The following is a 27024-nucleotide window of genomic DNA, read 5'->3' as shown; positions in this document are numbered from 1 at the left end:
ACCTGGGCTCCCCAGCCCCACGGCGAGCAGCTCTGGGCGTGGAGGGTGCTGCAGGCACCGTCTCACCCACACCAATTAAGAACCGGGACCCCCACAGGCGGGAAGGGGACGGGGCGGCGAGGGGTCCAGGACTGCACACCCGGCCCCCAGCGCAGGGCACCTGGCACGGTTGGGGCAAGGCTGCCTCCGTGGACCTCCCAGCTCTGGCTGCTGCACAGGAGCCGCCCCCGAGGACCCTCTCACTCTCCTGCTGGCCAGGCAGTGGTGGCCGATGGCTCAGCTACTCAGGGCCATGGTGTCCACCACCTGCTCCAACTTGCTCCGGAGCCGCTGCCGCCGCGCCTGCTCGTCCTTCTCCAGGGCCGTCAAGATCTGCGGAGCGGGGAGGGCAGCATCAGGCCCGTCCAGGGCTCGGGGTCGCACACGGCGGCTGTGTCCAGAGTGGGCTCCAGGCTGAGGCCACTTTGTCCCTCCCACTCTCAGCTGAGGGACCTGGGCCTGGAGTCGGGACCCCCAGACCCCGCGTCCCTGGGGTCTCCATCCGCCCCTCATCCCCCAAAACCACCCAAACAGGGCTCAGGTCCCCGCCAGCCCTCCAGGTCCCCGAGCACCAGGGCCCACCCCCTGTACCCGCGGGTCCTGCCGGGTTCTGTGCTCACAGCCCTGTCTCCCGCGGCGGACGGTCAGCCCCCAGCACGTGGCCGTGCTGCCGTCTCCCTCCACAGCCCCATCGCCCCACGTCTGTGCACCCCTCACAGCACAGCCCCTCGGGAAGAACCGCAGCCCGCCACCCCCAGGTCACGGCTCGTCCTCCGCGGCCCTGCTTCCACACCCTGCCCTGAGGGCTCTGCCCATCGGCCCCGGGGCTCAGCCACCCCCTTCCCTGCTCCGGGCTCCCCCGGGGGCCACCTCCCCCAGTCTCAGCTGAAGGGCCTCCTGCTCAGCTGCAACCCCCATGCTCTGATCTGCCGCCAGGTCTCCTGCGCTCACGGCCCCATCCTCTCAAACCCACACGAAAGTCAGAGCTGGCGCCAGAGCCTTCCGGCTCCTGACGTGGTCCCTGCAGCCGGGCAGCCCGGCCGCAGCCCCTGCTCCCTGCCTCCCATACCTGGCAGTCAGGCTCCGTCTCTGAACCCCAAAGGCTGTCTCCCTCGGGAGCAGCCCAAGACCCCCCCCCAGCCTGCACACCCAGTGACGGCCCCGCCTCCCCCTCCTCTTAGGACATTCCGATTCAGCCGTTCTGCAGCTGGCCCACTCTGGCCTCAGGGCCTGGGCTCTGGCCGTGCCCGCCCTGCCCCTCCGGCCCTGGGCTCTGTCCGTCCAGTGCAGCCCACGAGCCAGTCGTCCGCCCCGACATCTCAGGGAGGCCCAGCTTTGCGCGCGCCCGCCTCCAGAAGCAGATCAGGTGCCGAGGGTCGAGGACGGCCCGTGCCCTGTCCTGGAGACGGGCCCAGACCCATCAGGCAGTCCGGGCTGCAGCGGGAGCCTGCTCAGTGAGGCTGGCGAGCTTACCTCGTCCTTGTACTTGCTGATGTAGGAGTAGATCTCGTGCAGGGCACTCATGCTATTGAACTGGCTCAGGTGCAGCCGCGACTGCTCAGCCAGGTACGCGCTCATGTCCTGGTCGCTGATGGCGGGCATCTTGGCGATGTCCGCGTAGTACCTGCAGCGGGGGGGCGGGCGGGCGCGTGAGCTGGGTTCCGGCCCCTCCCCCGCCCGGCCCTGGGCCCGTGCCCCCACCTCTCCACCCAGCTCTTGTAGTTGGGGATGTCCTTGGCGTAGAGCAGCTTGTTGGACGGCGAGTCCTTGCCCAGCTTGTGCTCGGACGTGGAGCAGGAGTCCATGAAGGTCTGGGCCACCACCGACAGGCAGGCGTCCGTGATGCTGTTCTTGTGGATGTCGAAGACGAACTGCGGGTTCTTGATCACGTTCACCCAGAAGCGCAGGGGCAGGCTGCGGGCGGGCGGGCGCACGGTCGGACAGGCCTCGGCGGCCCTCGGGCCGGCGGGGAGAAGGGGCTGGCCTGCGGCCTCGCCACCCTCCCGGCTCTGGCCTTCATGGTGACCATGGATTTCCACGCAGCCGGGGAGACAGGCCCAGCTGCTCCTGCTGGCCAGCCCCTCCCCACGGTCCCAGGGGAGGGTGTGCACCCCCACAGGCTCTCTCGCCCTTGGGCACCCACTGTGCCCGGCTGCCAGCCTCCAGGCCTGAGTGCCCGCTCACGGCCGGGCCGGCTCCCCAGGAGTCTTGGTGACAAGACCAGGAAGGGGTCCAGAAGACGCAGCCCCACTACGGCTGACCCCAACCCAAAAGGCCACCTCTACGGCAACCATCAGCTGGACTATCAACAGCCCCTAGCCATGTGTCGCTGTTTAAACTTAAAGATTCAGGTTCTCGGCTGCACCAGTTATGTCAAATACCCCTAGTCACACGTGGCCACATGGATGGCACAAACCTAGAACTTTCTATCATCCCAGAAAGGTCTCCTGTGAAGTGCTGACCTACACTGCCTCCCCTTGGTGCCCGGTGGACCCCCTTATGGGCCGTGGGCAGCACAGGTGGAGCTGGAGGCCCAGGGTGGGTTCGCTTGGAGAGGACCTGGGCTGCATCCCAGGCTTGGGGGGCAGCAGTGCGCAGGGAGAGGTCAGGGCATGGGGAGGAAGAGGCCAGAGGCACAAAGCTTGTGAGGACCAGGCGGGCCCTGCCAAGGGACCCAGTCAGCTCTGGAGGCAAAAGCCAGACCGGCAGTGAGGAGGCGACGGGACTGAGAGCCCCAGGAGTGTTTGCTGTCACCTTCACCCTCATCGCTGTAGCCAGCATGGGATGGGCCTGTCCCACTGAGCCCGTTTCTCACATAAAGCCTACACACCTGCACGCAGCCGTGCACGCCCAGAGACACACACGGATACACGTGTGCACACACACACACCCCCGCCACCCACATCCGGTCCCACAGGTGGGTCAGCGGATGCCCCCCATGGCTGAGTCAGAGAGGCCCAGACGGAGAGGGACCAGCCGTAGCCCGGGGCGGTGGACGGGGCCAGCCTCCCGGCACTGCAGCCCCCAGCCTAGACGGGCTGCCCCCAGGCCCCAGGCTTCCTGCTCCAGCGGGGACCTCGCCCCTCCCCCGCCCCTCCCCCACCCCAGGCCGGTACCAGTTGCTCTTCCAGGTGTGGCGCACGTCCGCGTCGTGGATCTGGTGCTGGTCGGCCTGCTCATCCAGGAAGTCGAACATGTACTTGATGGCCAGCGGCAAGGCCGAGCCCCGGTGCGCGGTGCTGAAGATGGTCTCGAAGAGGTCGTCCACGAACTTCTGCAGCGTGCCCTGTGGGGGGCAGGGCAAAGCTCCAGGGGCTGCCCCGGCCCCGTGTGACCCGCCCAGGTCCCCTCCCTCCACCCACCTTGGTGGCCAGCAGCCGCGTCAGGTAGATCTCGGAAACCATCTTGCTGCCACGGTCGCCCTCGCGCTGGTCCAGGTGGTCGTGGTTCTTGACCAGGTGCCACAGCTTGGTGCCGCTCTCCAGGTCGGGCGTGATCATGGGCGTGCGCGAGCGCAGGCTGTCGGGGCTGCTGGCGGTGCGCAGCATGCTCTCTGCGGGCACCACGCCGTCAGCTGCTGCGTCCCGCCCCACCCCCGCCCGCCTGGCACCTTGTTGAGCAGGCAGCTCCCCTGTATGAGCCTCAGCTCGCCCCTCTGAAAGCTGGGGTCATCCGCTCCCACCTCCCTGGGTTTCTGGGGACGGTGCTGCCCGGGGAAAGGCCGAGTGTCCCCGGGACAGGCTGTAGCCAAGCCGTCCCAGGCTGCCGCGGTGGCGCCCAGAGCAGCGTTCTGTCCAGGTCAGTGGTCTGCCCGTTGCCCCCGCCGGCCCTCCGCCCCGCCGGCGCTCACCGTATCTGCTGAGAGACTTGGTGAAGGTGGACGAGTTGGAGATATTGTAGGCAGATGTCTGCTTGGGCACCAGGGCCACCGAGGACCCATCCGTCACCTATGGGCAGGGGGCCGGGTGACGCGTGACCCACCACCCGCAGCCAGTCTCTCAGCTGAGCCCCAGCCTCCCCGCCAACCCTGGGCGACCCCCGCAGGTGACCGCGCCCTCTCCTCCTGGAGCACGGCCCCCACCCCCGAGCCCCATCGTGGGACGAGGAGGCCCCAGGCGTGGCCGCAGGTTGGGGGTCACCTGGTAGTGCGCCAGCGTGTTCAGCCTCTTCCAGTCGTTATCGATCTTGGTGGTGACGTCCTCATCTTGCAGGATGATGCGGGCCATGCGGCCCTGGCGCCACTCTGCGGAGGAGGGGGGCGCTGGGTGGGGGCAGGGCGCCAGCAGGTGCTGCCCGGCTCCTTGCTCCCTCCATCTGGACAGGCCCAGCCCAGAGCAGGAGCCCCGCACCCCTGCTGCTGCCCAGCCCCTCTGGCAGCCCCCCGCCTGCCCAGCCCCGCGTGGGGTGCCCGCCTTCCGGAGCCCCAGGCCGGCCTCCTAGCCTGGCCCTCGAGGCCTCCGTCCACCGCGGCCCCGGCCTCACCCACCAGGGGTCCAGCCTGGCTCTGCTCCCCAGGCCCTCCCGACTTAGCAGGTGCCCCTGCCCGCGGCCCGCTCGCGAGCCATCTTGAGAGCCTCCACCCAGCTCCAAGGGCCCACCTGCTTCCTAGAGCACACGGGGACCCCACCCCTGCCCCCACCGGCAGGGGCGCGGCCCTCTCAGTGCCACCCTGCTTCCACCACCCCGGGGAGCAGCCTACAGACCCAGCCTGGGTCACACACCCCTTCCCTCCAACCCTCCGGGCCAGCGCCCAGTGCTTGGGACGATGCGACAGGGCCCCTGCCGGGCTCACCCAGGTCCATGTCCCCGGCCTTGGGCCGCTGGGAGTACGGCACGCCCTTGTACACGGCATCCAGCAGCTTCTCCTTGACCTGCGTCACCGTGTCGCAGTTCAGCCCCTTCACCGGCACCTCGGGCGCGTTCTCGTTCTCGGGGTTCACGCAGTTCAGGGTCTGCAGGTGGGAGGGCAGGGCGTCAGCCCCCTCCTCCTCCCTGGCGGGCGGGAGGGGCGGGGCGCCGGCGCTCACCAGCGTCTTGTAGTCGATCTGCTGGCGGATGAGCTTGTCCTCGCTCAGGGAGTAGCGCGCCTCGCCCGTGATGGCGTCGATGGGGCCCTTCTCCATCTGCTGCTTGATGGCGCAGTAGAGCATGAAGAGCGGCTCCCCGGCGCACTCCTGTGGGCGGGTGGGCGGCGTCAGGCCGTGCGGGACCCCCGGGGTCCGCCCCAGCCACTGCTCTGGCCCCCAGCATCTACACCGGCCCCCCCACGGAGAAAGGGCAACATGGCCAAATCTGAGAACCTTCGTTCCAAAGTCCAAGGAAGACGGTGAAAACCACTTCATGGCAGACCCTCCCCCACGGAGATGGGCACGAAAATCCCAGAAAAAAACCTCAGCAAAGGGGCCAAGCGGGGAGGACCAAGGCCAGTCAACCCCGCCTGAAGCCTCGCCCAGTTCAGGCCTCAGCAGGACCACTGCCCCGGTGCCACTCACTGCCCAAAGCAGCTAGTGCTGCATGTGGATGAGGCGCAGGCTCCGGTGCCGCCCCCACGGCCCAGGGGACTACAACAGGTGTGACCATCATCTATCAGATGGGGGGGCCCCCTCAGCTAGGACCCGCCTGCAGGAGAGGGCCGCCCCCCCTCCAGAGCGCGTGGCCGACGCAATCACAGGTGCAGACGCACCAGCCCAGGGCCGGAGGCTGGCAGGGCGGCTGTCCGGGCACTTGGGGAAGGTCTGCGCTGCCCACCTCTGACCACATGGCGCGCCCCCACCCCCACTGCAGCCACTGGGCGTGTCCCCACCTCAGGGCCTTTGCACCTGCTCCCCCTACAACCAGAACTCTCCCCCTCAGGTCTTCGCTGCCCCTTCCAGACCCCACCCAACGCCCCTTTGTCAGAAAGGCTCTCCCGGGCCCTGGGCCGAGCCCGCTGGCCCTCACTGCCATCACACAAAGCCAGCCCTCTTAAATGGTCTTGTTTGCTTTCCTGCCGTTTCCCCTCTGGAGTGGAAGCTGCCTGCAGGCCAGGGCGTGCCTGGCCCCTCCCACTACATCCCCAGTGCCCAGCACGGAACGGGCGCGTGGGCGGCTCTACAGACGCTGCTGGACAACAAACACCTTTAACACACCGCTGTGGAAGGAGGGCTCCCGTCCTGCCCCCCCTCCCCTGGAGGGCTGCCCCGACTGCAGTGACCGAGCTGCTGCGTGCCCTGCACAGCTGAGTCCCCACCTCAGCAGGACACAGGCCCCTCTCGTCTCGGCCGCCCCCGCCACGGAGCTCGGGAGTGAGTGTGGCCCAAGCAGGCAGCTGCCGGCCTGCTCCCGGGCCCACCAAGAGCGGCCCTACCCGGAACCAGATGCTCCAGGCAGCTTGCTAGCATCTGCGGTAATTAAAGAGACAGCTGCCAAGGAGCGGCAGTGGGCACAGGTCACCCCGAGACCCTCCAGCAACGTGCCCGCCTCTGAAATCGCTTCGTCTGCAAACTTGGCTGCGTTACATCAGCGAGGACAGAGGCACAGCCGTTACAGCCGCCTCTCCCTGCAGACGCCACGACACCTGCTCCCCTCAGAAGAAAAGGGGCGCCTCAGGAGGGCAGAGGGTGAGGTTACACAGCAAATCACAAGAAGCCAGGACTCGAACCCACACAATCTACCGCTAAAGCAGCTGGTCCTTAAAAGCCAAGTGTCCTTACAGAACATGCAGGCTGGGCAGGCTGGTCACTCTCAGCCTGGCTGCCAGGCTCTGACCCACTCCCACAGGCCCGCCCAGATGCCGGGAAGCAGGAACCAAGGAGCAGAAAGGCTCTGAGACGGGAAGGCCCAGAACCCAGCCCTTCCCTGCTGGGCCCATTTCCTGCACAGGGAGGAGGAGGATAACCTCGGTGTCTCTCAGGCCCAGCCAGAAGAAATGTGCACAAACTGCCAGTGAATCTCCAAGTGAAAAGATGATACAAGTACAGGCTGTTTGATAAATGTTAGAACAAGCCCTTCTCCATTTGGGAAAGAAAATCAAGTGAGATCCCTGCCTCACACCATATACTAACAGAAAACATTCCTCAGCATAACACAAGAGCTGTAAATGCCAGAAAAGTTAAAAGTTCTCTTGGGACTTCCCTGGAGGTCCAGTGGTTAAGACTTCCCCTTCCAATGCAGGGGGTGCGGGTTCGATCCCTGGTGGGGGAGCTAAGATCCCACATGCCCCAAGGCCAAAAAGCCAAAACATAAAACAGAAACAATTCTGTAACAAATTCAACAAAGACTTTAAAAAAATTCTCTTAATCTTCTAAAAGAAATAACCACCCCCAAAACATGCACAAGATAAAGACATACAAGTCAAAATAAAAATAAAAGTGGTTGATCAGACAAATGACAGGTAACAACTTATTAAAGAAACAGCTGCCAACACATCAAGCAGTCTGCAAGAATGGAAAGGCCAGTGGGGGCAAGTACTGTCCACGGCTTGCGCAGGTAAGACTCAGGACGCTGAAAAGGGGCAGCCTCTCGCGCATGACAACCTGGCAGCGCATATTCAGATGAAAAATAAGCCTGATCACAATCACTCTTCTGAAACCCACCTGAGCACTGACATGGCAAGCAAAGGTCCCCGGGTCAGGATGCCAGCTGCAGGACTGTCCGGGGAAAGATTCAAGCTCCCCTGAACACCCGTTATTAAGGAACATTATACAGCCGTTAAAAAGAATGGGACACCTCTGTCCTGACTTGCAAAGATGGCCACAGCGGGGGATGCATGGTGCAGTGCAAAATGCATGGCACCAAAGAGGAAAAACCCCAAACTGAGGAAAACGTACGACACCAGGACTTCTTCTCATCATCACAAGCACGGTCTGTTTATAGATATTTGCTTCACTGCAGAAACACACACCCAAACAGATGGTCGTTACCTCCAGAACGTGGGGTGGGGGGCTCAGCCCTGCCGTTTAGGGGCACTACAAAGAGAATGGATTACCTTTCTGGGGAACTTTTTTTCCTAAAGAGAGCGAGGAATGAAAAGGATCTGCGCTGTTGAGAACTAGCTTGTGGCCCGCTAAAAAGAAAGGCGCTACCAAACCAGGAGCAGGCTTGGGGGAACCTTAACTGCGCGCTACCAAGTGAAAGATACCAATCCGAGAAGGCTACACACTGCACGATCCCAACCGCAGGACATTCTGAAAACGGCAAAACCACGGAGGCAGTGGGAAGATCAGTGGTTGCCAGGGGTCGGGGGCAGGAGGGCCGAATAGGCGGAGCGCAGAGGGTTTTTAGGGCCGTGACCACGGCCTGTATGACACCACCGTGATGGAAACACGCCGTTACACACTTGTCCAAACCCACAGAACACATCCCACCCAGGGGAGCCCCAGGGCCAACCACAGACTCTGTGTGATGCTGATGTCGGTGTAGAGTCACCAACTGTGACAAATGGACCATGCTGGTGGGGGCGTGGAGGGGCGGGGCAGAGGATATTGGGGAAATCTCTGCACCTTCCACTCGACTTTGCCGTAAACATAAACCTGCTCTAAAATATAAAGTCTGTCTAACACACGTACATGCTCAGCCCGTGGCACAGAGAACCCAGAGGCCAGTGCCAGGTCCCCTCCTGGAGCCATGTGGGCAGCAGTCCAGCCACACCGCGTCCCTGCCTGGCGTTTCCTGGTCTGCAGCCAGAGTGTGTGCACCGGACCCCACTCAGCCTGTCGGCCGGGACCCTGCCCGGGACGACGGGCGCCAGGGGCAGCTCCGCCGCGGTCTCCCAACACTTTGCCCTGCCCTCCAGGCTTCCCTCAGTCCTGCTCCCTCGGCCAAGCCTGGCCTCCCTCCCTCCTTCCACTATCCCACCCGTCCTGTGGGCAATGCCCGAGGCCACAGCACGCTCAGCCTCTGCCTGCTGCGTCCTGCACGGGCCACGCGCCCAGCCCGGGTTCTCAGACAGAGTCGTCAAGGCGGGCCTTCTCTGAACCCACCCCTCCAGGTTCCCAGAGGTGACTTAACGAGCAAGTCACGTGGTCTGCAAACAGGCGCGCTTTACAGGAAAGGCACAGCTCCGTTACTGCCACCTGTCCTGCAGGACAACACGTCGTCGTACTCTGGGCATCACTGTGCCACCACCCACCGGGAGAGCCCCACCCAGCCCGACCCCCTCCTCTCTGGACCTCGCGCCCATCTCAGGGCCTCTGGTCCCCGTCTGGCTACCTCCTGCCCCTGCTCGTGCTCACACCTCACCACCCCATCCACGCTTTCACTCCCCCGTGGACACCCCGCCCCTTTCCCTGTCTGCGCCCCTCAGCCCAGCCAGGACTCTGTCCTGAGCGCTCTACGCCGCAGCAGCCGGCCTCAGCGTCCTGCATGCAGGACGGAAAGTCCCACCGCCATCCCCGACTCGGGACAGTGCAGCGAGCGGAGCCTGCACAACCACATGGCCACACAGAGAGCAGACCCAGGCCGCCTGCGTCACGAGGCTCCACGGCCCGCTCCCTCAGCCACCGTGGAGCGCTAACCAGGGGCCACCATGCGAGGACCGGGCCCGGCTGCCAAGCCTTCGGGTTTTTCAAGGGAAGCCAGACAGACATCTGGGTCTGACGACCTCCCAGTTCTAAAATGCAGGCAACCCATCTAGCTGCTCACGGCCCTGACAAAGTCCACCTGGACCCACATCTAGCCGGCCTGCAGGCTGTACCCGTTCCGAGAACAGCCTGGCTCCCCAGGGCCTGTCTGGGGGTAGGGGCTCTCCCAGCCCGAGAGGGAACTGTCTGGGCAACGACAGTGGAAGCCCAGGCAGCTGCCCGCCTCCTCACAGCAGGGCCAATAGGACCCCCACCCCCCAAACCCCGGGCACCTCCTCAGGCTGGCCCAGGGCCAGGTGCTGGACACACACACGCCCCTGCCCGGGTGCTCCCTCTGACCTCAGGTCTGGGCCACGGGCACTGCATGAGCCCCACCGGAGCCTGGACGCACGCCCCAGCTCAGCCACATGCAGCTGCGGGACCCACATCGGACCCGGGCGTTCGCCCTTGCCTCGGCGGCTGAGTGAGGACAGGACAGCCTCCAGAAGGGGCAGGGAAGAAGCTAAAGGATGGACGCGAGCTGGGGGCGGTCCTGCCGAGGCCCCGGCCCCTTCGTGCCTCTCGGCTGGGCCCCCACCCGTCACCCTTGGCCTCCCACCCCCACCTGGGCCCCCCGTGGCCCGCCCACCTTGAGGAACTTGTACAGAAGAAAGGTGAACCAGTTGGTCAGCATCTTCTCTGCCACCGACTCAGTCCTGGGAACAGAACACACGCAGGGGCGGTCTCGGTCCCACCGCCAGGCCCGCCCACACCACCACCCCACCCTCCCCAGGGCCAAAGGTCAGGCCTTGGCCTCGGAGCAGGTGTCGCCTTGCGCCGAGGGGTCCCAGACAAGGCAAGCCCTGGCGTGGGTCCCCAGAACTGCAGCGGCAGCGCCTGGGCTGTGCCGGTGGGCACGCTGCCGCAGGGGCAGGCACGGGGCACGGACTCACCGCCGCAGCAGCAGCTTCGGGTGGTTCTTGCTTTCCAGGTTCTTCTCGATGAGGTCGGACAGCAGCTGCTTGAGCACGCCCGTGGCGTACTCCATCTCGCCCTGCAGGGCCGTCATGACGAGCGAGGCCACGTTGCCGCGGTCCCGCATGGAGAAGCTGCGCTGGGCCTCTAGCGTGCGGATGAAGGTCAGCAGGAAGTGCTTCTTGGTCAGCAGCTGCCCGAACAGCGTCAGCGACTTCTCCACGTTAGCCTGCACCTGGGGGGCCGCGGGCCTGCTCACACCTCGGAGAGCACCGGCCCTGCTGGCCGAGGGCCCGTCTAGGCCCCAGTACAAAGGGCAGGTCACCCTGAGGGTCTCTGAGCCATAGCTGTCCTAGCAGAACGGATGGGGCCTGGCAGCTGCGTGAGAAGCCGCAGCAGGCAGAGGCCCGGGGCACAGCAGCATGCGGGTGCAGAATGAGGGCCTGCTCCGGCCACCCTGTGTGCGGCCCAGCTCGTCCACCGGGCACCGGGAGTGCCCGTCCACAGTCCCTCCCAGCCAGCACCAATGCAGAAACCACCCGCCCCCTTCACAGAGGACACTCAAGTCCAGAGAGGGGAGCAGCGTGTTGCGGCCACACAGCATTGAGGTGGGAAAGTGGGGATGGAATGCCAGGTATGGCTGCTTCCAGGGCCCTGCTCACTCTTATCTGCCCCGAGGCTTGTCATAGCATGACACAAGGCTCCCAGCCCAGGCAAGACAGGTGACAGGCACCAGGGAGAACACATAGTCACAGCTAAGAGAACAGTCAGACCAGCCTGGCAGACGGCAACGCCGGGAGAGACACGATGGCGGATGGGGAACCCCCAGTGTGGCAGACACCCCAGCAAACAAGCAGGCAGTGAGCAGCCCGGGGCACCCTGGGCCCAAGCCAGCGCGACAGGAAGGCCTGCCGAGGTGCAGCTCAAGAGGGAATGTCCCACCCACACAGCCACGTGAGGGGGCTGGCTCCCAAAAATCTGAGGGGTGCAGGATGCGACACCCCCCACCCCCGGAGAGCACAACAGAGCAGACTCGTTGAGCCCCTGCCCGGTCCGAGCTGGGGGCCCTGGGCGTCTGGCCAGCTACTGGGGAGCCTGGGAGGATGTGGGTGCCAGGCGGCTTCCCCTCGGCAGGCTCGGGGGCCGCATCAGCCGTGCAGAGCCCAGCTGGGCGCCCGCACCTCCCGACACTCATGGCAGCAGCACCCCCGGCCCAGTGAAGCTCGGCACCCGGACCCACCCAGGAGCCAGGCCGGACAAGCTGCAGGTGGTACACAGTAGACTAGGGGCCCAACGAAACAGCTGGGCACTGGGGAGCCCAGGCTAAGGGTGGTTTGCTGGGGCGAGGCCCCCCACACCTGGCCCCCCTCCCAGCAGGCTCAAGCCCGCCCCCAGAACCCTGCCGCCCCAGCACCCGAGGAGCCCCTGCAGGCAGAGGCAGTGGTGAACCCCAGCCAGCAGCCCACCTCCATCTCCTTGAGCACCGGGTGGTCCTCGATGCCGGGGAAGAGGACCCGCATGGCGTACGTGCGGTAGTCAAGGAACGGGATGCCGGCACCGTCCAGGTCGTTGGTCAGCTCGTGGATGTCCGTCTGCAGCTCCGCAAAGGCTGCGGCCAGACGAGGTGTCAGGGCAGCTGCCCCGGCGCCCCCAGCACCTCCCACTCCCCCCTACACACACTCAGGGTCGGGCCAGCCCCTGACTCTGCCACTCGCCCGCTGGGTGAACTTGAGGAAATTCCTGTGCCTCGGTTTCCCCAGTCCTGACACAGAGGCTGAGCCCTCCGCCCCTGACCTGCTGCAGAATTCACCAAGACGAGAGCAGAGGCGGTGCCGGGATGGGGCTGAAAGGGGCCTCCACGTCCCGATCGGGCAGCAGGGGCCAGAGCAACTGTGGCCCTCTGGCTCGGGCCACAGGGGAAGAGCGGGGATGAGGCCGGCTGGGAAGGGGCGGAGCCCTGCACACCAACAAGCAAGCCCTCACTGCTCGGGCCAGGGGCCCCTGACACACCCGCCCACTCGCTCGCTCAGGGAGGCTCCACTGCTTTCAGAACATTCCAGAGCCGTGAGGTGTGAGCCCTGCGGCAGCCCAAGGACGCGCCATCTGGTCGGGAGCCAGAAGGGCACTGGGATGCCAGGAAGGATTCATAGGGGCCGGCCCTTCCCCCCGGCACTGCTGCCTGGAGTCTGGTCACCTCCACCTGGCCGGCCCCCGGGGGGCCCGCACACACGCTGCCAGACACAGGCATCACAGGTCAGTCCAGACAGGACGGGCAGACGGTTGTCCTCGTCCCAGGAAGGCCCAGGCCGCCGCCTCCCACCCAAGCCCCCAACACATGCCGGAGCCCCTCAGGGCGGCAGTCGGCCAGGGACTGAGGGGGCGATGGGACGAGGGCCTTTGTCTTAAGACGGGCCAGGGTTGTCGGAAGCCAACCCGGAGCCATTGCACCATGACAAAGTCATGAAGCAACGGAAGGCGAAACTGCAAGGCAGCGCAATGCCAGGAGGGTGGACTACAGCTCTGTTGTTATGTTTTATGATAATAAATTTACATATGGGGCAATTTTGGGGGGATGTTGCTCCACGTGAAAGAAAAATTCCTCTAGGACTCCCCCTCCTGAAACTACCACAGAATGGGAAGTACCCACTAAAGCCCCGGGGAAATGGGCAAAGAATTAAGAGCCTGGAACTAAGGGGATGTTTTTATGGAAAACACCCTCTAGTATGGAGTTATGGCCATGGGCCGGAGTTCCTGATGACATAGGAAATTTATGGTTCTATTATAAAGGAAGATTAATTATAGAAAAGCAAATGCCTAGAGCAGAATTGGTTGCTAGGATAGGGAGAAAACACTGTCTCAGTTGGAAGAAACAACAAGAAAGGGCATGCAGGATATATTGTAAATATTTTCGTGAAACCATTGTAAAAGGTTGCCCATGCAAGATGCCCATGCAAGAAGAGAAATAGGAACAAGTAGCTCCAACTTTTACAATTAAAATAATTATATAACTGCTTGGCTTGATTATTAAAAAATAACCTGTGCTTAATGGGAACTTAGGGAAATATTTTAATGGGACATCTAGAAACTAGGGGATATTTTTTTAAAAAATCTCTATAGAACATTTTGAGGTTAGATTGTGCTAAGATTGTTTGGTCACGTACCTGGTAATGTAATCAACTACAATATATAAACCTGTGATTGTAAACAATAAAGAAGAGAGAGAGAGATGTGCTATGCTGATACTTTAAGAAGTGTAGTCGATTTACTTTCTTCACCGACGCTATCCATCCCTTGGGTATCCCTGAACTCGCTGGAGCTGGACTCCGGCACAGGGTCCTGGGCAGACCGGACACCCCAGGCCAGTGGAATCAGTGACCACCCGGAACGAGACCTGTTAGGCACGAGGCCCCCCAGGCAAGGCTTCCGGCCCCGCCCAGCCCCCTGTCCTCATCCCCAAACGGGACGAGGCCTGTCGTCAGCCCCAGGGCTACCAGCGTTCACTCACGGACCCTGCAGAACACTCAAGGCCCCCCCCACCCCGGCACCTGACACGTGAGAGACCACCAGGCACCACCCGCGCGGCTCTGTTCACCCCTCGTGACAGCCCTGCACCCCGACGGGGCTCCCAGAGGCACAAGTGAGCTGGGGCCCAACTAGAGCCCCACCCACCTCCAGCTGGCTGGGGGCACCCAGCCCTGAGGCCCATCTCATGCCAGCCAGAAAGGCCAGCCGGGCTCGACAGAGGCTGCCTGGAGCTCACACGGGCACACAGGAGCCAAACCCCCCAGGGCCCCCGCGGCCCCGGCCTGGGCGCCCACCACTCACCGCGGCCCCGGCCTGGGAGCCCACCACTCAGTGCCTACCCACTGGCCTCCCAGCAGCCGCGACCCCAGGTCTCAGCACCGGTGGCTACGGCAGCATCTGCTCCGTGGGGACCAGCCTTGGGCCTACTGGTCTCCCGGACACGTCGGCCCCCGGGGACAGCTCTGTTCCAGCTGGAGGCCACCATCCTGGTGCTTCCCGCCGACCCGCCGGCCCACCGCTCAGATTTCCGCCGCCGCCAGCGGCCCCTGCCCTTCCTACTCCCTGGGCCACCCCCACCTGCCCTCGGGGTCCACCTCTCGGTCGGGAGCTCCCGGGGGAGCAGGCTTGGGGGAAGGGGGCATGTGGCCAGGTGTGGGGACGCCGAGCCTGTCCCCGTGGCCGTCCTAGCACCACGGGGAGGGGGAGCCGCAGAGGAAGGGGGTCCTGAGAGTGGGGTGAGGGCCTGGCTGGGCCCCAGACCCCGGTGAAGCCTCCCCGCCGAAGTGGCCTGAGCTGGTTTGCGTCACGTGCACCCCAGGGTGAGACAGACACACACCCGAGCAAGCGCCCCGAGACCAGAGGCAGCCCAGGCCCGGGTCTGGGTGCGCACAGTGGGGCTGAAGACAGGGCCCCTGCCTCAGTGCCCCCCACCGGCCGCCGGAGGGAACCAGCCGCGCCAGCACGTGGACGCGCACGGCCCACACCACCTGGGAAAATGGCCTCCTGCCCAGAGCGGGCAGGCCCAGCATCCCCGCACCTGGTGGTACATCCGTCCTACAGAGGAGGAGACCGAGGCACAGAAACGTCGTGTGCCCATCTGGGGTCCCACGGACAGGCTGGGACGCAAAGGGGGCTCTCTGGACAGAGCCTGTGTTTCAACACCACCCCGTGATTGCCCCCGGCCAGGCCCCTGCCCAACCCCCGGACCGAGCCCGGCACAGTGAGGCCGTGGGGAAGGTGGTGAAGGGAGAGAAGCTGGCAGGCAGTGCAGGCCCAGCTCAGCGAGCTCTGCACCCCCAGCACCCCCCACCCTGGACCCCTCCCCACGGCTCCCACCCACCTTCCTTGCACTCGAGGGCCACGCGGGACTCCAGGTTGTCCATCTGCAGCTGCAGGCGCTTGAGGGTGCGGTCGGCGTCCCGTGACTTGCGCTTGTAGGCGATAAGCACGGCTACGATCACCAGCAGCAGCAGGCCCCCGCCCCCGCCGATGCCCACGATGGCGGGCAGCGTCAGCAGGCTGTCCGAGTACACCTGCAGCACCCCCGGCGAGAACTCGAAGCCGCCGGCCCGGACCTGGGGGTGCAGGCCACTCAGGGGGCGCCCCAGCCCTGCACGGTCGGCGAGGTGGGGGCACTGGCACCCAGGGCAGACGCTGGGCCTGCCAGGGGCACCAGGGAGGGGCTCCCTCTGGGTGGGAGGCAAGTCTGGGGCTTGCTCAGAGCAGGGGCCGCCCTATGTGGGGCCCAGGAGGCCGGAGCTGCCAGGACCCGTGGACGCACCGTGACCTTGTGCTGCCCGGTGAGGTTGGGCGACTCGCAGAGCAGCTGCGTCTCCGACACGGTGAGGGCGCAGGGCGTGGAGCCGATGAGCACCGTGTAGTTGAGCCGAGAGTTGCCGGGCGCTGGCGGCAGGAGGTTGCGGCCCTGCGGGGCAGCGCGGGGTGAGCGGGCGCTCCGCCGGACCCCCCCGTGCCGGCCCCCCACGCGAGCCCCGCCCCACCGAGCAGCCCACCTTGAGGATGAGGGGTGAGCTGGGCTTCAGCTCCAGGAGGCCGGTGGGGCTGAGCGGCTCCAGCACAGGGTCCGGGTAGTAGAGGAAGGTGGAGGCGTTGAGCACCAGCAAGGCCCGGACGTCGTCCATGACAAACCCCAGCTCGTCTGGCCGCTCGCCCAGCTCGGGCGGGCTGCGGGCAGGGTTGTCCACCGACGGGGCCCGGCACACCATGGTGGTGTCGTTGTACACTAGGCAGCTCTGGGGATGCAAGACAGGCACGCTGGGCTGGCTGACCCGTGCAAAGCCGGGCTGTGACACTGCAGGGCTGCGGCCACGCCTGCACACGGCCCCCACCCCTCCCAGGGCCTCCAAGTGCAGCCGGGATGGCAGGAGCTGCGGGGGGGCAGGGCCCGGGGGGACTCACGTTCTCCCTCTCGACGCCCCCGTACTTGGCCCGGATGCGGGGTTCGCGGACGGTGGCCAGGTTGGTGCCCGTGACCGTTAGGAGGGTCCCTCCGCTAGAATATGAGGGAGATGAAAGTCAGGGGTGGAAGTTCCGGGCCCTCTGCCCTGGCCCGGCACAGATGGCAGGGACCAAACACACCACCCGGCTGGCTGCAAGACAGCAAGCGGGCTAGTCTCTCAGCACCACGTCTGGCGGCAGGACCACAGCAGGGGCAGCGGAGGGCCTGGTGCACGAGCCCCACAGCTGGTGCTGGGCTTTGGTGGCTCAGGACAGGGGCGTGGGGCTCAGGGTGGGCGGGACGGGGTGCGGGGGGGGACTCAGTGGGCAGGAAAGGGATCGGGGGGCTCAGGGGACCTGGGACGGGGGTCGTGGGGTTCAGGGTGGGCGGGACGGGGTGCGGGGGGGGACTCAGTGGGCAGGAAAGGGATCGGGGGGCTCAGGGGACCTGGGACGGGGGTCGTGGGGTTCAGGGCGGTCTCCTACCTGTTGATGCTCCACTCGGGGTCGATCCTCAGGATGGTGGGGTCCTCAGTGTAGTTGTATTTGACCTCGGGGTTGGTGAGCTGAGCGCGGTTGATGTTGATGACGATGGGGGCACTGCCGGGGCTCTGCCCGGGGGGCGTCAGGCATCGGATCTCCCGGGAATTCCTCCTGCGGACGCAGGTGTTGGAGCTCAGCTCCGCCGCCACCGGGCGTCCAGGCTCCACCACCAACAGGCTGAGCCGCTGCATCTGCCTACCTATGGCCCAGGCCACAGCGGGCCTGTCTCCAGGCGGGGCCCCTTCCCGTCAGCCCCTACGAGGGGCCAGGTGCTGTCTGTGCCTACCTGGGCCGCAGGCTGGCCCTCTCCCCCGACGCTGCCCTGCGTGGGCGGGAGGCGTCCTAGGCTCAGCGTGGCTGCCCCTCAGGCTGAGGGGCGGGTCCTGCCTCGCCAGCCACCCCCGGCTCCACCTCCATGGCAGCGTCAACCGGCAAGCCTGCCCGTGCCCCAGCGTGCAAGAGCCTGGCCCATGGGTTCCGAGAGCAGGCCTGCCGGGCGGGAAAGGGCTCACGGGGCCTCACGGCAGCCCTCCAGTGGCCCCATCCGTCACCCAGGGAGGGAGGGCAGGATGCAGCCGCAGGGCCTCTCCACGGGCGGGGCTCCTCCACGGGCGGGGCCCACAGGCTTCAACATCCTGGAAGGGCTGGAGCACCACGCTCAGCGCCAACCCCCGCTCCGCGCAGGGACGCACACGACACATGTACCCCCCGCCCCCATCATCCCTGATCTGAAAACAGGCTAATCGTGGGCCTGGGCCGTGAGTGGGTGAAACGAGCTGGAGGGGCTGGGGGCACTGGGTCCCCCGCAAGGGCAGCCGCCGGTCACCACTGGCACTTGCCCCATCCCCTCAGTGTCTTCACCACAGCCACCAGGCCCGCACACAGCAGGCTGCAAACACCAATAATTAGTCTGATAACAGGTAATTACCGCAGGAAAATATTTAAAGGCCTGCTCCATTATCATCCCTAATCTAAAATTATCCACTTCAGGGCTCCGGGCTTTTGCTAAGTTTTCCTTTTTCCCTCTTAAGAATTTTTCTAAACGCGCTTCTCATGTTCCACAGGACTCCCCCAAAACCCAGGACTCCCCCAAAACCCAGGACCGAGCGGCTGTGCCCGCCCCTCAGACCCAGGCCCCACCCACCACCGTGCCCTCCCGCTGGGGTAGCCTGCCTGTCTCCATGGTAACCTTCTCCGCCTCTAGGTTTCCATAGTGATCACCCTAGCCCACCTCGACACAGCCCTCCAGCTTCCCAGCCGATGGGAGAGGGCACCAGCCACCTGAGCCCAGGACCGCAAGGGGAAGGCAGCCTGTGCCTGGGGTCCCCGCTGCCGCCCGTCCACGCCCCGTACCAGGACAAGGAGCACGGCCGGCCGCCGACAGACACGGCCACGTCGCTGCCTGCGTTCAGGTGGCTGCCCTCGATGCCGATCCAGGTGCCCCCCGAAAGGGGCCCGCGGGCAGGGCTCACTCGGTAGAAGGTCGGCGTCTGGGGGAGAGGAGGCCTGCTGGAGCTCCAGGGAAGCGCCTGCAGCTCCAGCCAGGCCCACGCCTGCGCTCACTAGGTGTGAGACGTCGCCCACAGGCAGGGCCCCCCCCATCAGGCCCTGGCGGCGAGCGGGGAGGGGGCGGGGGCCCATCACTTGAGGCTGCGCGTGGCCGCGGGAGCAGAGGGCCAGGCGGGCGGGCTTACCACGAAGGTGAAGCGCCTGGGTGACAGGGCGCGGTAGTGTGGGGAGCAGTCCCGCACGCACACCTCCACCAAGGCGTCGTGGGCCCGCACGGCGCTGGCGTCCCCGATCTCGCAGACGATCCTGCGGGCACGGGGGGCCTCAGCAGCTGCGGGCACCGGGCCCCCGCCAGCTCCCCCGCCCCGCCGGCCGCACTCACTGCTCAGCGCTGATGTACTCGCTCTCCACGGGGCTGCACAGCACCTTGCCCACGCGCACGCCCAACCGCACGTCCTCAAAGCGCAGCCCCAGGTTCTCGCCCGCGATGGTGAGCCGCGTGCCTCCCTGCCGCGGGCCCGTCTCAGGGGACAGCTGTGGAGGCAGAGGCTGGGACGCGGGCCGGGCGTTCGGAGCACCCCCAACGCCCCCCCAGGCCTGGGAGCCTGCCCACCTTGAGGATCTTGGGGTCGGCGCAGCGGCTGCTGCCGTGGCGGGCGTGCATCCAGGCGGCGGGCGAGTCCGCGGGGCAGTGGGGGCGCAGGGAACAGCGGCGCTCGGCCACACACCAGCCGCACTCGAAGCGAGGGTCGGCCTTGAGGCAGAGACCGCAGCTCTCCCGCAGGGCCGGGCACTTGTACAGGTGGGCTGCAGGGCGGGGCGGGCGTCAGCGGCCACCCTCAGCCCCGTCCCCCAGCCTCTCCCCCCCAGCTTACCCTGGATGTTCTGCGGGTTGTCGATGACGAAGTGGCCGTTCCACACCACGGACAGGTTCACGGGCAGGTCACTGACGTCGCTGCCCTCGTAGGAGTACTGCGGCGGCAGGACGAGTGGTCAGGCCACACGGGCCGAGCCCGGGCCGCTGCCCAGGGCCTGTGTGTCCCTTGTGGCCACCTGTGGGACCGGCCGCTGGGGGCCCGGGCTCAGCAGGGCGGGGTCTGGGGGTCAGTCTGGAGGCAGGCTCCCCACAGTGCTGCTGCCCGCCTGCGGGCCCCACCCGGGTCCCCCTCTGCACAAGCACGGCCCCGGCCCTCAACCTCCAGCAGCTACGGGGGCACAGCCTCCAGGGTGAGCCCCCGCCCGGAAGCCAGGACTCCCCGCACCCCTTGGACGCGTGTCAGGGTTGCTCTGTGAACCTCGGCTTAGTCTCCAAACAGGCTCAACGAGCCCTCCTCCGGGACTGCCCTGAGGTGCGAGACGTGTGTCCCCTGTGCCCTGGCACCCCCGACCCCAGGCTGGGCTGGGCTCAGGGACTCAGCCCTCCCCAGGGAGCCCAGGCCCAGACGCCCAGCTGTGTCCCACTTTCTGCAGTTGAAGACTTGTGCTCCACCCCAGGGCGATTCATCATCATCTTATCTGCAGGAATATAATTGGATCCTATCAAACTCCCTGACGCTCCCTTTTCCCTTCACACAAGGGCTGCAAGAAAGATAAATGTGGGCCTGGGGGGGCGGGGGCGCAGGGACAGAGGTGACAGAGGCTCGGGGATGGGGGAGAAACCGAGAGACAGCTGGCCTCAGGGATGCACAGAAAGGAAGGAGAGGGTGCAGGCAGCCAGGCCAGGGGAGCTAGGGTGAGGCGCAGGCGGAGGGTGCAGCGGAGGGGAGGCAGGGCTGGACAGGCCGGCAGGCTTGGGGAGCCTCGGGCCCGGCCGAGGCGCCGACCTGTGCTGGGAGACTGTGGTGACCGCTGGACCCCAGCCCCCCCGCCAGCACAGAGCTGGTGGGCCAGGGGTCCACCGCCTCTGCAATGGAGCCTGACCTCTAACCTTATGCCCCTCCCCAGGGTTCTGGGGGCCTTGCAGGAGGCCCAGAGGTACCCACTCCCCACTCAGGGCCTTGGCGAGCCCCGGGAAACCCACTGCTCTCCTGGACAGATGAGCAGGCCTGCGGGCAGTCACAGGGCGAGCCGGGGGAGCGAGACACAAGCCGGCCCCAAGACACCAACTGGGACCTGTCCCCTCACCCACCGGGAGGGCTGGCCCTGCAAAGACCACCGTCCCTAACTCGTGGGACGAATTAGATTTGAGGCTCCAAAGGTGGCTGCCTCGTGGCACGTCTGGGTCGGGGGAACGCACCGGCCACCATGCACGGCTTCTGTGTCCGGACACAGGACACCTTAAAGGAGCTGGTGCTGTCACCCTGCCCTCGGCCCCCAGGGTCACTCCCCCACACCCTCAACCCCAGCCCCCTCACCCAGGTCCCCAAGACGGCACGCAGAGCCACGTCTGAGACACACTCCCTCCAAACTCTGGCGTGGCCCCTGCAGCCTGCTCACCCGGGCCCAGCTGAGGGGCTGGCTCGGCCTGGGAGCCTGAGGTGCCCCCTGAACAGGGCGCGGCAGACCTGACTACGTGCAGCCCTTTTGCTAAAGCAGAAACACGGCGTTCGGGGTCCTGGCGGCCCCGCCCGCGCCGAGGGGACCCACCGAGGAGTTCTGGCACTGCAGGCTGGAGCTGTTGAAGCGCAGGGCGGCGACGCGGGCCGGGCCCCCCGGGAGGTGGAACAGGCACTCATAGCCCCGCTGGCCCGACTGCGGCTGCGGCAGGTTCCGCGCGGCCAGGGTGATGGGCTTCACCACGCCCACCGGCACGTAGATCTGGGTGGAGGGCAGGATCTGCGGGCAGTCCTGGGGGACAAGGCTTCAGCTGAGCCGGGGAGGAGGCTGGCGGGCGGGCTGCGCGGAGCCCGAGCTCCTCCAAGACAAGCGCCCCACGCGCATTTTACACACTGGCAGACTGGGGATGCCGATGACAGCCAGCCGGGCCCGGGTTCCGGGCTGCACACTGTGACCTGGGCAGGCCCGCCCCGGGGTCCTAGGACCCCACCAGAGGGGCCCCATCTGGCAGCAGCCGAGAGGCCCCTGAGGCAGAAGCAGGAGCAAGTTCTCAGCTGGGGGCCCGGGGAGTAGGTAAAAATAGCCAGAGCAAGCACAAAAACAGCCCGGCCCCCAGGACCAGCATTTCAGCAACACCAACCGATACAACGGCCTGGCTTCCTTGCAGCAGGGCTGCAGAGACCGTGGAGGAGCCGGCCCGCGGGAACCTTGCGAAAGGTGCTTTAAGTGGAGACACTGAAAACAGACTGCAATCTCCACGCCCCACGGCAGCTCCCAAGGCACCACGGGCCGGCTCTGCAGAGGTGTTTGGGGCCCCTGGGGGCACTGCGGGAGCAGAGTCAGCAGGGCAGGACTGGCAGGCTGACTACTGACCACCGGGCCTGCAGCTGCCCTGACGGTTACCTGCACACGGGGCACTGACCGGCATGTGGGCTGCGTTTGGAGCTCAGGCTGCAGCCCTGTGGGAGCTGCCGGTGTGCACGGTGGCCACCTGAAAGGGCGCCCGTGCCAGCCCCCAGCCCAGGGACGCCCCTGCTGCCCCTCCACATCCCTCAGCAGCCCCAGCTCGTCCTGGCCACCAGGCCCCGCTGCCACTGTCCCCCAACCTCGCACCTTCCCTCTCCACGGACACCAGCTCTGCTGCCGGGAGGCCAGCACCGCTGTGTGTCCCCCTGTGGGTCTTGGGGTGCAGGCTCCACGCCCCTGTCAGGCCATAGCCTCCCTGTGGCTGGGCCTCGGCACCTCATGACCCCAGCCATGGACGGCGTCAGCCCAGGCCTGGCCCCAACCTCCTTGAGTGGCCTGAGACCAGGCTGAGCCAGAGGCAGCCGGGAACCGATAAGCAGTATGGACGCAGAGGCTCCGCCATCCGAGGAATTCGGGGCCTGGGAGTGAATGAGGGCCCACGACTCTGTTTTCATAACTCAAGTTAGGTTCTCCTAACCTAGAACCCCTTCTCTCACACAAATCAAGGAAGTATCTGGAAGACTGACCTCCATTCCGCTTGCAGGGGCACCGCCCTCAGGCCCAGAACCTCCTGGTGACAAGGCTGCCAGGGGGAGCACGTGACCCACTCCTGATCCTGGGGAGGCCGGGTCTGGGTGCAGGCCACCTCCCAGGGCTGCTCTGCTCTGGGGGTGCTCCACGTGGGACCCCTGCCAGGCCACCCCGTCCCCACCATGCTCTGGTGGCCGCCCCAGCCGAAGCCAACCAGGCAGACACGGGAGCACAGGGACCCCGTCCCATCCCGGGCGGGAAGCAGGGAAACGCTGGGCCTGGGACCCGCGGCCTGAGCACGAGCTGGGGAGGGGTCGCCCCGAGGACCAAACCTGAACCAGGGATGGGGGTGACTGTGGAAACGTCACACTCCTTAGGGACATCCCCACGCAACCTGGGACTGGCTGAGGAGGGACCGGCCGTGAAGTCCATCCCCAGACAGCCCCCCTTGACCCCGACCAGGCCCCCAGCCCCGCCTGGAGCAGGCGACCTCCTGAGCAGGGCCTACACCCCTGCCGCTCCCCGGCCCCGGCCGACGCCCACGCCAGTCCTCCCCGAGGGCCCCGCCGGGCGGCCTACTCCGCTGGAACAGCTCGGATGGGCAGAGAGCTCAGAGACGGCCAGGGGAGACCGGGCCCCCACCTCACACGTCCATTCTGCTGCCCCACCCCCCAGCCGGCTCAGCCCCCCAGCTTCCTGCTGCCCCCCACCCCCTACCCCACCCCCAGGACCCCTGGGCCAGCTCCTCAAGCAGGCCGCACACCTGGGAAGCCCACCTGCACACCCCATGTCCCCACCCGCTCTTGGCCCGCCCCTGCCATTGCTGTCTTGTCCTGTATATCGTCACCAGGGAGGGGAAGAACCGAGGCCCGAGGGAAGGGGGCGGGGCAGCCAGGGCAGGTTCTGTGACGCGCCAGTGCCTGCTGCATCCTCCTGCCCCAGGCAAGTCCAGCCCAGATGCAGCCCCCAAGCGCCCCACGGCTGGTGGGACTCACACCCTCCTACCCCATCCAGCCAACAGATGTGGTATCTACCGCAGAGGCAAGGCCTGGCATCAGGTCCTGGCTCCGCACCCGAAGGCTGGACACGGGGAGCCCTGCCCCCACCCCCTGCCGGGCAGGCCCGGGTCAGTCCGGCCTGGTGCTCAGCCCCACTGCTCCTGATACAGTCAGCACCTTGCTCGGCTCCAAAACAGCTACTACCTGATGGCTACTGACGACCACGCAGCCCTGCAAGCGACTCCAGGAGCGACCAGCCGCCTGCACCTCACCCAGCCAGACACGCTCCCAGCTAGCTCCCGGCGCACTGGGAGAACGGTCCCTGCCCCCATCGTCCCCGGACGTGCCCTGGGTCTGAGGTCCCCAAGCCAACACCACTGGCTGAGGTCCCCAGGCAGATACAGCCCCGGAAGGCGTCCCCCTATACCTTCCAGCCAGCATCCCCACCGCCCCCAGGCGGCACCCAACGCCTCCACACCTCCAAACCCAGCCCACAGGACGCCTTACCTCGGACACGTTGACGCGGCCCTCCAGGAAGGCACAGTCGGCGGCGTTGTGTGTGCACACGTGGCGGTACTTGCACCAGTGGCAGGGGAAGGAGCCGCTGACGCAGGACAGGCAGCTGCAGGCAGAGGGCGGGTGGTGAGGCCGCAGCCTGGGCCCCCACCTCACTACCGATCGTGGAGCCACCCCAGGGCCTTTGCACAGGCTGCTTGGCCTCACTCACGGCTCAGAGCTGGTCGGCTTCCGCCCGCGGGGCTCCCCTCCCTCCCCCCTCCACTGCCAGACGGTCCACCCCGGCGCCGGCCGACAGAGCCTCTCAGAGGGGCACACATGTAGAGCCGGCGCCAGGCCATGCGTGACCATCAGCGCTGGAAACGCGTTACTGCATCTGAGGAGCACGTTTTAAAGTCCACCTTGTTCTAACGCTAAGATTGAAACGTAGGTGGTGAGTGGCGGCTGCAGGCCGGACGGCCGTGGGAGACATCACCTCCCCGACCAGAAAGCAGGATCGCCTGGCAAGGGCCTGATTCGTTCCAACGTGTCTCCAGGGCCTGGACGGGCTGCACAGCCCACAACTCACCTCACCGTCCCTGGAGCTCCACATAACCCACCGCCCTGCCTCTACAGAGACCCTCGACCCCTCCAAGCCTCTGGAGCACAGCCCCTGCCCCAAAGATTCCAGCCCGCCCAGCATGGGGAGGCTGGACTCCGGTGCCAGCAACACCCAGGCCCACGGTGGGCGCCCCCCGAACAGCCAGGAGGGCGTCAGCCTGCAAGTCGGTCGACAAACGAAGACACGATTGAAAAATTAAGCGCCTCGGCTCAAGGCTGACCCCCTCCAGGCCCAGTGCTCTGGTTCCTGCGGGACGCGCAGCGGGCCCTCAGCAATTCGTACTCTTCCTCTGAGGCTGGCGTGCTCGCAGAAGACCGGAAGCCCGGGGAGAGCACCCACACCCGGCTGTCCGTGCCCCAGGGGCTGCCCGACCCAGAGGGGACCCGGACCCCTCCTGCCCCAGAGCGGCAGGTATCCAATGCCCAAGCCCCAGCTGGCCGTCCCCTGGCTAGACGATGCAACAGCGCCCCCAGCTCCCTGCCTTGCTCTGGTGCCCGCGGCCCACTCCCCACACGTGGGGAATCAGCACACGTCACACCCCAGCTGCTGCTACCGCCACCCGGCCTCAGGCCTCCCCCTCAAGGCCCCTTCCTGGCTCCTGCGACCCGACCAATCGCTGCCCCGCGGGACTCTATGCAGGAGGCCAGAGACACTCACGACTGGTGGACGCTGCAGTTGTAGAAGACGAAGTCCACGGACGCGAACTTCTTGCCCGTCTCCTTGGACTTCAGGTAGAGCTTGACCACCCGCTGGTCTCCTGCACCAGCGGCACAGGCTGCGTCACCAGGGCCCCGGGGCCGCGGAACCCAGGAGCCCCGCGCAGAAAAAGGCCTCGCCGAGGACCGTCTCAACGGCCAAGGGCACCGCCCCCCACCCCGCAGCCCTGCAGTGCCTTCCCCTGACACCCTCCGCGGTCACCACGGGACGCCCACCCACTGTCCCAGTGACCGTCCACCCCCGACAGGAGGCCCCCGCGCTGCCCAGGCCGGCCCACTCGGCCTCACCCTGGCCCCGCGTGATGGGCGCCACGTCCCGTGCAGAGGGGGAGTGGCAGTGAATCCGGCCATCCTCCAGGACGCCCTCGGACTCGGTGAAGTCCTCGAAGGAGCAGTTGACGCCGGCCGAGAGGTCGGGCACATTCCAGGCCTGCAGCACAAGCTGGGTGGCAGGGGGACAGGGTGACCGGCCCATCCCCCTGTGCCCCCACGCTGCCCCATCCCGTCCCCAACGGCCGCGCTCACCGGAACCTGAAACGTGGTCACGGACACGTTGCGGGGCTGCACGGTCAGCTGTACGCACTGTAGCAGCTCCGCGGCGAAGCGCTGGGGCTCGGCCGCCCGCTCGCAGGCGTCCCGGCGGGAGCAGCTGCGGGCAGAGGCGTGAGGCAGGCTCGGGCGGGAGGCCAGCGGAGCCCCTGGCCCACCCTGCACCCCATCTAGACCCGGTCTCCTGTCACTTGGCGGCTCATGGGAGCCGGGACCCCAGGCTCCCAGTGAGGTCGTCGGGCCCCCTGCCACCCCCACGGCCTGTGCGGACTCACATGCTGTGCAGGACACACCAGCCGCAGTGGGGGTCCCGTGACCCCAGACACAGCTCACACGACGTGTACTGCACACAGCTCTCCACGGGCACCCGAGTCACCTGACAGGAGGGGCCTCGGCGTCAGGTCCTCTCGGGCCTGTCCCTGTCCCCCACACACCAGGGAGGCCCTGTCTCAGGCTCTCCTCCTGCTTCGTCTATCCAAGGGCCAGTCCTGGGTGACCCTGACCCGGCCGAGCCGGGCCAAGCAGACCGGGCTGGTCTCCAGGGAGCGAGTCGGTGCGGGCGACAGCTCTGGCCAGTCCCTCTCGCTCTGCTGCACCCCGAGCTTCCCAGGGGAGCCGTGGGCTCTCCAGCCCCAATCCTGAGCCCAGAGGCAGGGCGCCGCTCACCTCAACCTCGCCGGCTTGGCCCGAGACATGGAGCGACCGAGTTACCCGACAGCGGGAGGGGGCAAAGGGGCAGGGAGCCCCCAGGAGGGAAGGGAGGCCCGGCCCCACCTGCACCCCTCCGGCGGCCACGGGGTCACCAGGTGGAGCAGAAGAGCAGAGGCTGGCTCCAAGCAGGCTGGACCAGAAACATGGTACGCGACCTTGACGAGCTGGCCAGGCCAGAGCCCGGGAACTCGGGGGCCCCCACAGACACCCCAAAGCCCCCAACACCGCTTCCCTGAACATGCTGTCGCTGAGCATCTGCTCCCCTGGGTGTGCGGTCGTCCAGGGACCGTGGGCAGTTCCAGACCCCGCCAGGGCAGCCTGGAGGCCGGCTGGACAGTGAGGACCCCGCCCAG

The 27024-nt window shown here is 66.3% G+C and overlaps 1 protein-coding gene across 1 annotated transcript in view; it reads right to left on the bottom strand.

Moving 5' to 3' along the window:
- Window positions 1-246: 246 nt before the first annotated feature.
- Window positions 247-27024, bottom strand: part of PLXNA1 (plexin A1) — a gene marked incomplete at its 5' end in the record, with an annotated part of 39484 nt that continues 12706 nt past the window's right edge. Inside the window, 28 exons of the mRNA XM_079713896.1 lie at window positions 247-372; window positions 1513-1663; window positions 1741-1953; window positions 3156-3325; window positions 3402-3592; window positions 3890-3986; window positions 4179-4282; window positions 4832-4991; window positions 5067-5213; window positions 10228-10294; window positions 10532-10788; window positions 12020-12162; window positions 15418-15652; window positions 15859-16002; window positions 16091-16330; window positions 16497-16590; window positions 17022-17189; window positions 18432-18568; window positions 18773-18893; window positions 18970-19121; window positions 19201-19394; window positions 19463-19559; window positions 21174-21374; window positions 24086-24200; window positions 25353-25452; window positions 25700-25853; window positions 25937-26060; window positions 26236-26336. Coding sequence (XP_079570022.1) covers window positions 277-372; window positions 1513-1663; window positions 1741-1953; window positions 3156-3325; window positions 3402-3592; window positions 3890-3986; window positions 4179-4282; window positions 4832-4991; window positions 5067-5213; window positions 10228-10294; window positions 10532-10788; window positions 12020-12162; window positions 15418-15652; window positions 15859-16002; window positions 16091-16330; window positions 16497-16590; window positions 17022-17189; window positions 18432-18568; window positions 18773-18893; window positions 18970-19121; window positions 19201-19394; window positions 19463-19559; window positions 21174-21374; window positions 24086-24200; window positions 25353-25452; window positions 25700-25853; window positions 25937-26060; window positions 26236-26336 — 4173 coding nt within the window. The 3' untranslated portion in view covers window positions 247-276. The remainder of the gene's footprint in view (window positions 373-1512; window positions 1664-1740; window positions 1954-3155; window positions 3326-3401; window positions 3593-3889; window positions 3987-4178; window positions 4283-4831; window positions 4992-5066; window positions 5214-10227; window positions 10295-10531; window positions 10789-12019; window positions 12163-15417; window positions 15653-15858; window positions 16003-16090; window positions 16331-16496; window positions 16591-17021; window positions 17190-18431; window positions 18569-18772; window positions 18894-18969; window positions 19122-19200; window positions 19395-19462; window positions 19560-21173; window positions 21375-24085; window positions 24201-25352; window positions 25453-25699; window positions 25854-25936; window positions 26061-26235; window positions 26337-27024) is intronic.

This window comes from Hyperoodon ampullatus (assembly GCF_949752795.1).
Source record: "Hyperoodon ampullatus genome assembly, chromosome: 10".
In the NCBI taxonomy this organism is placed as follows: domain Eukaryota; kingdom Metazoa; phylum Chordata; class Mammalia; order Artiodactyla; family Ziphiidae; genus Hyperoodon; species Hyperoodon ampullatus.
The sequence above is the reverse complement of the archived record's forward strand: the minus strand, read 5'-3'. Positions and strand labels throughout refer to the sequence as shown.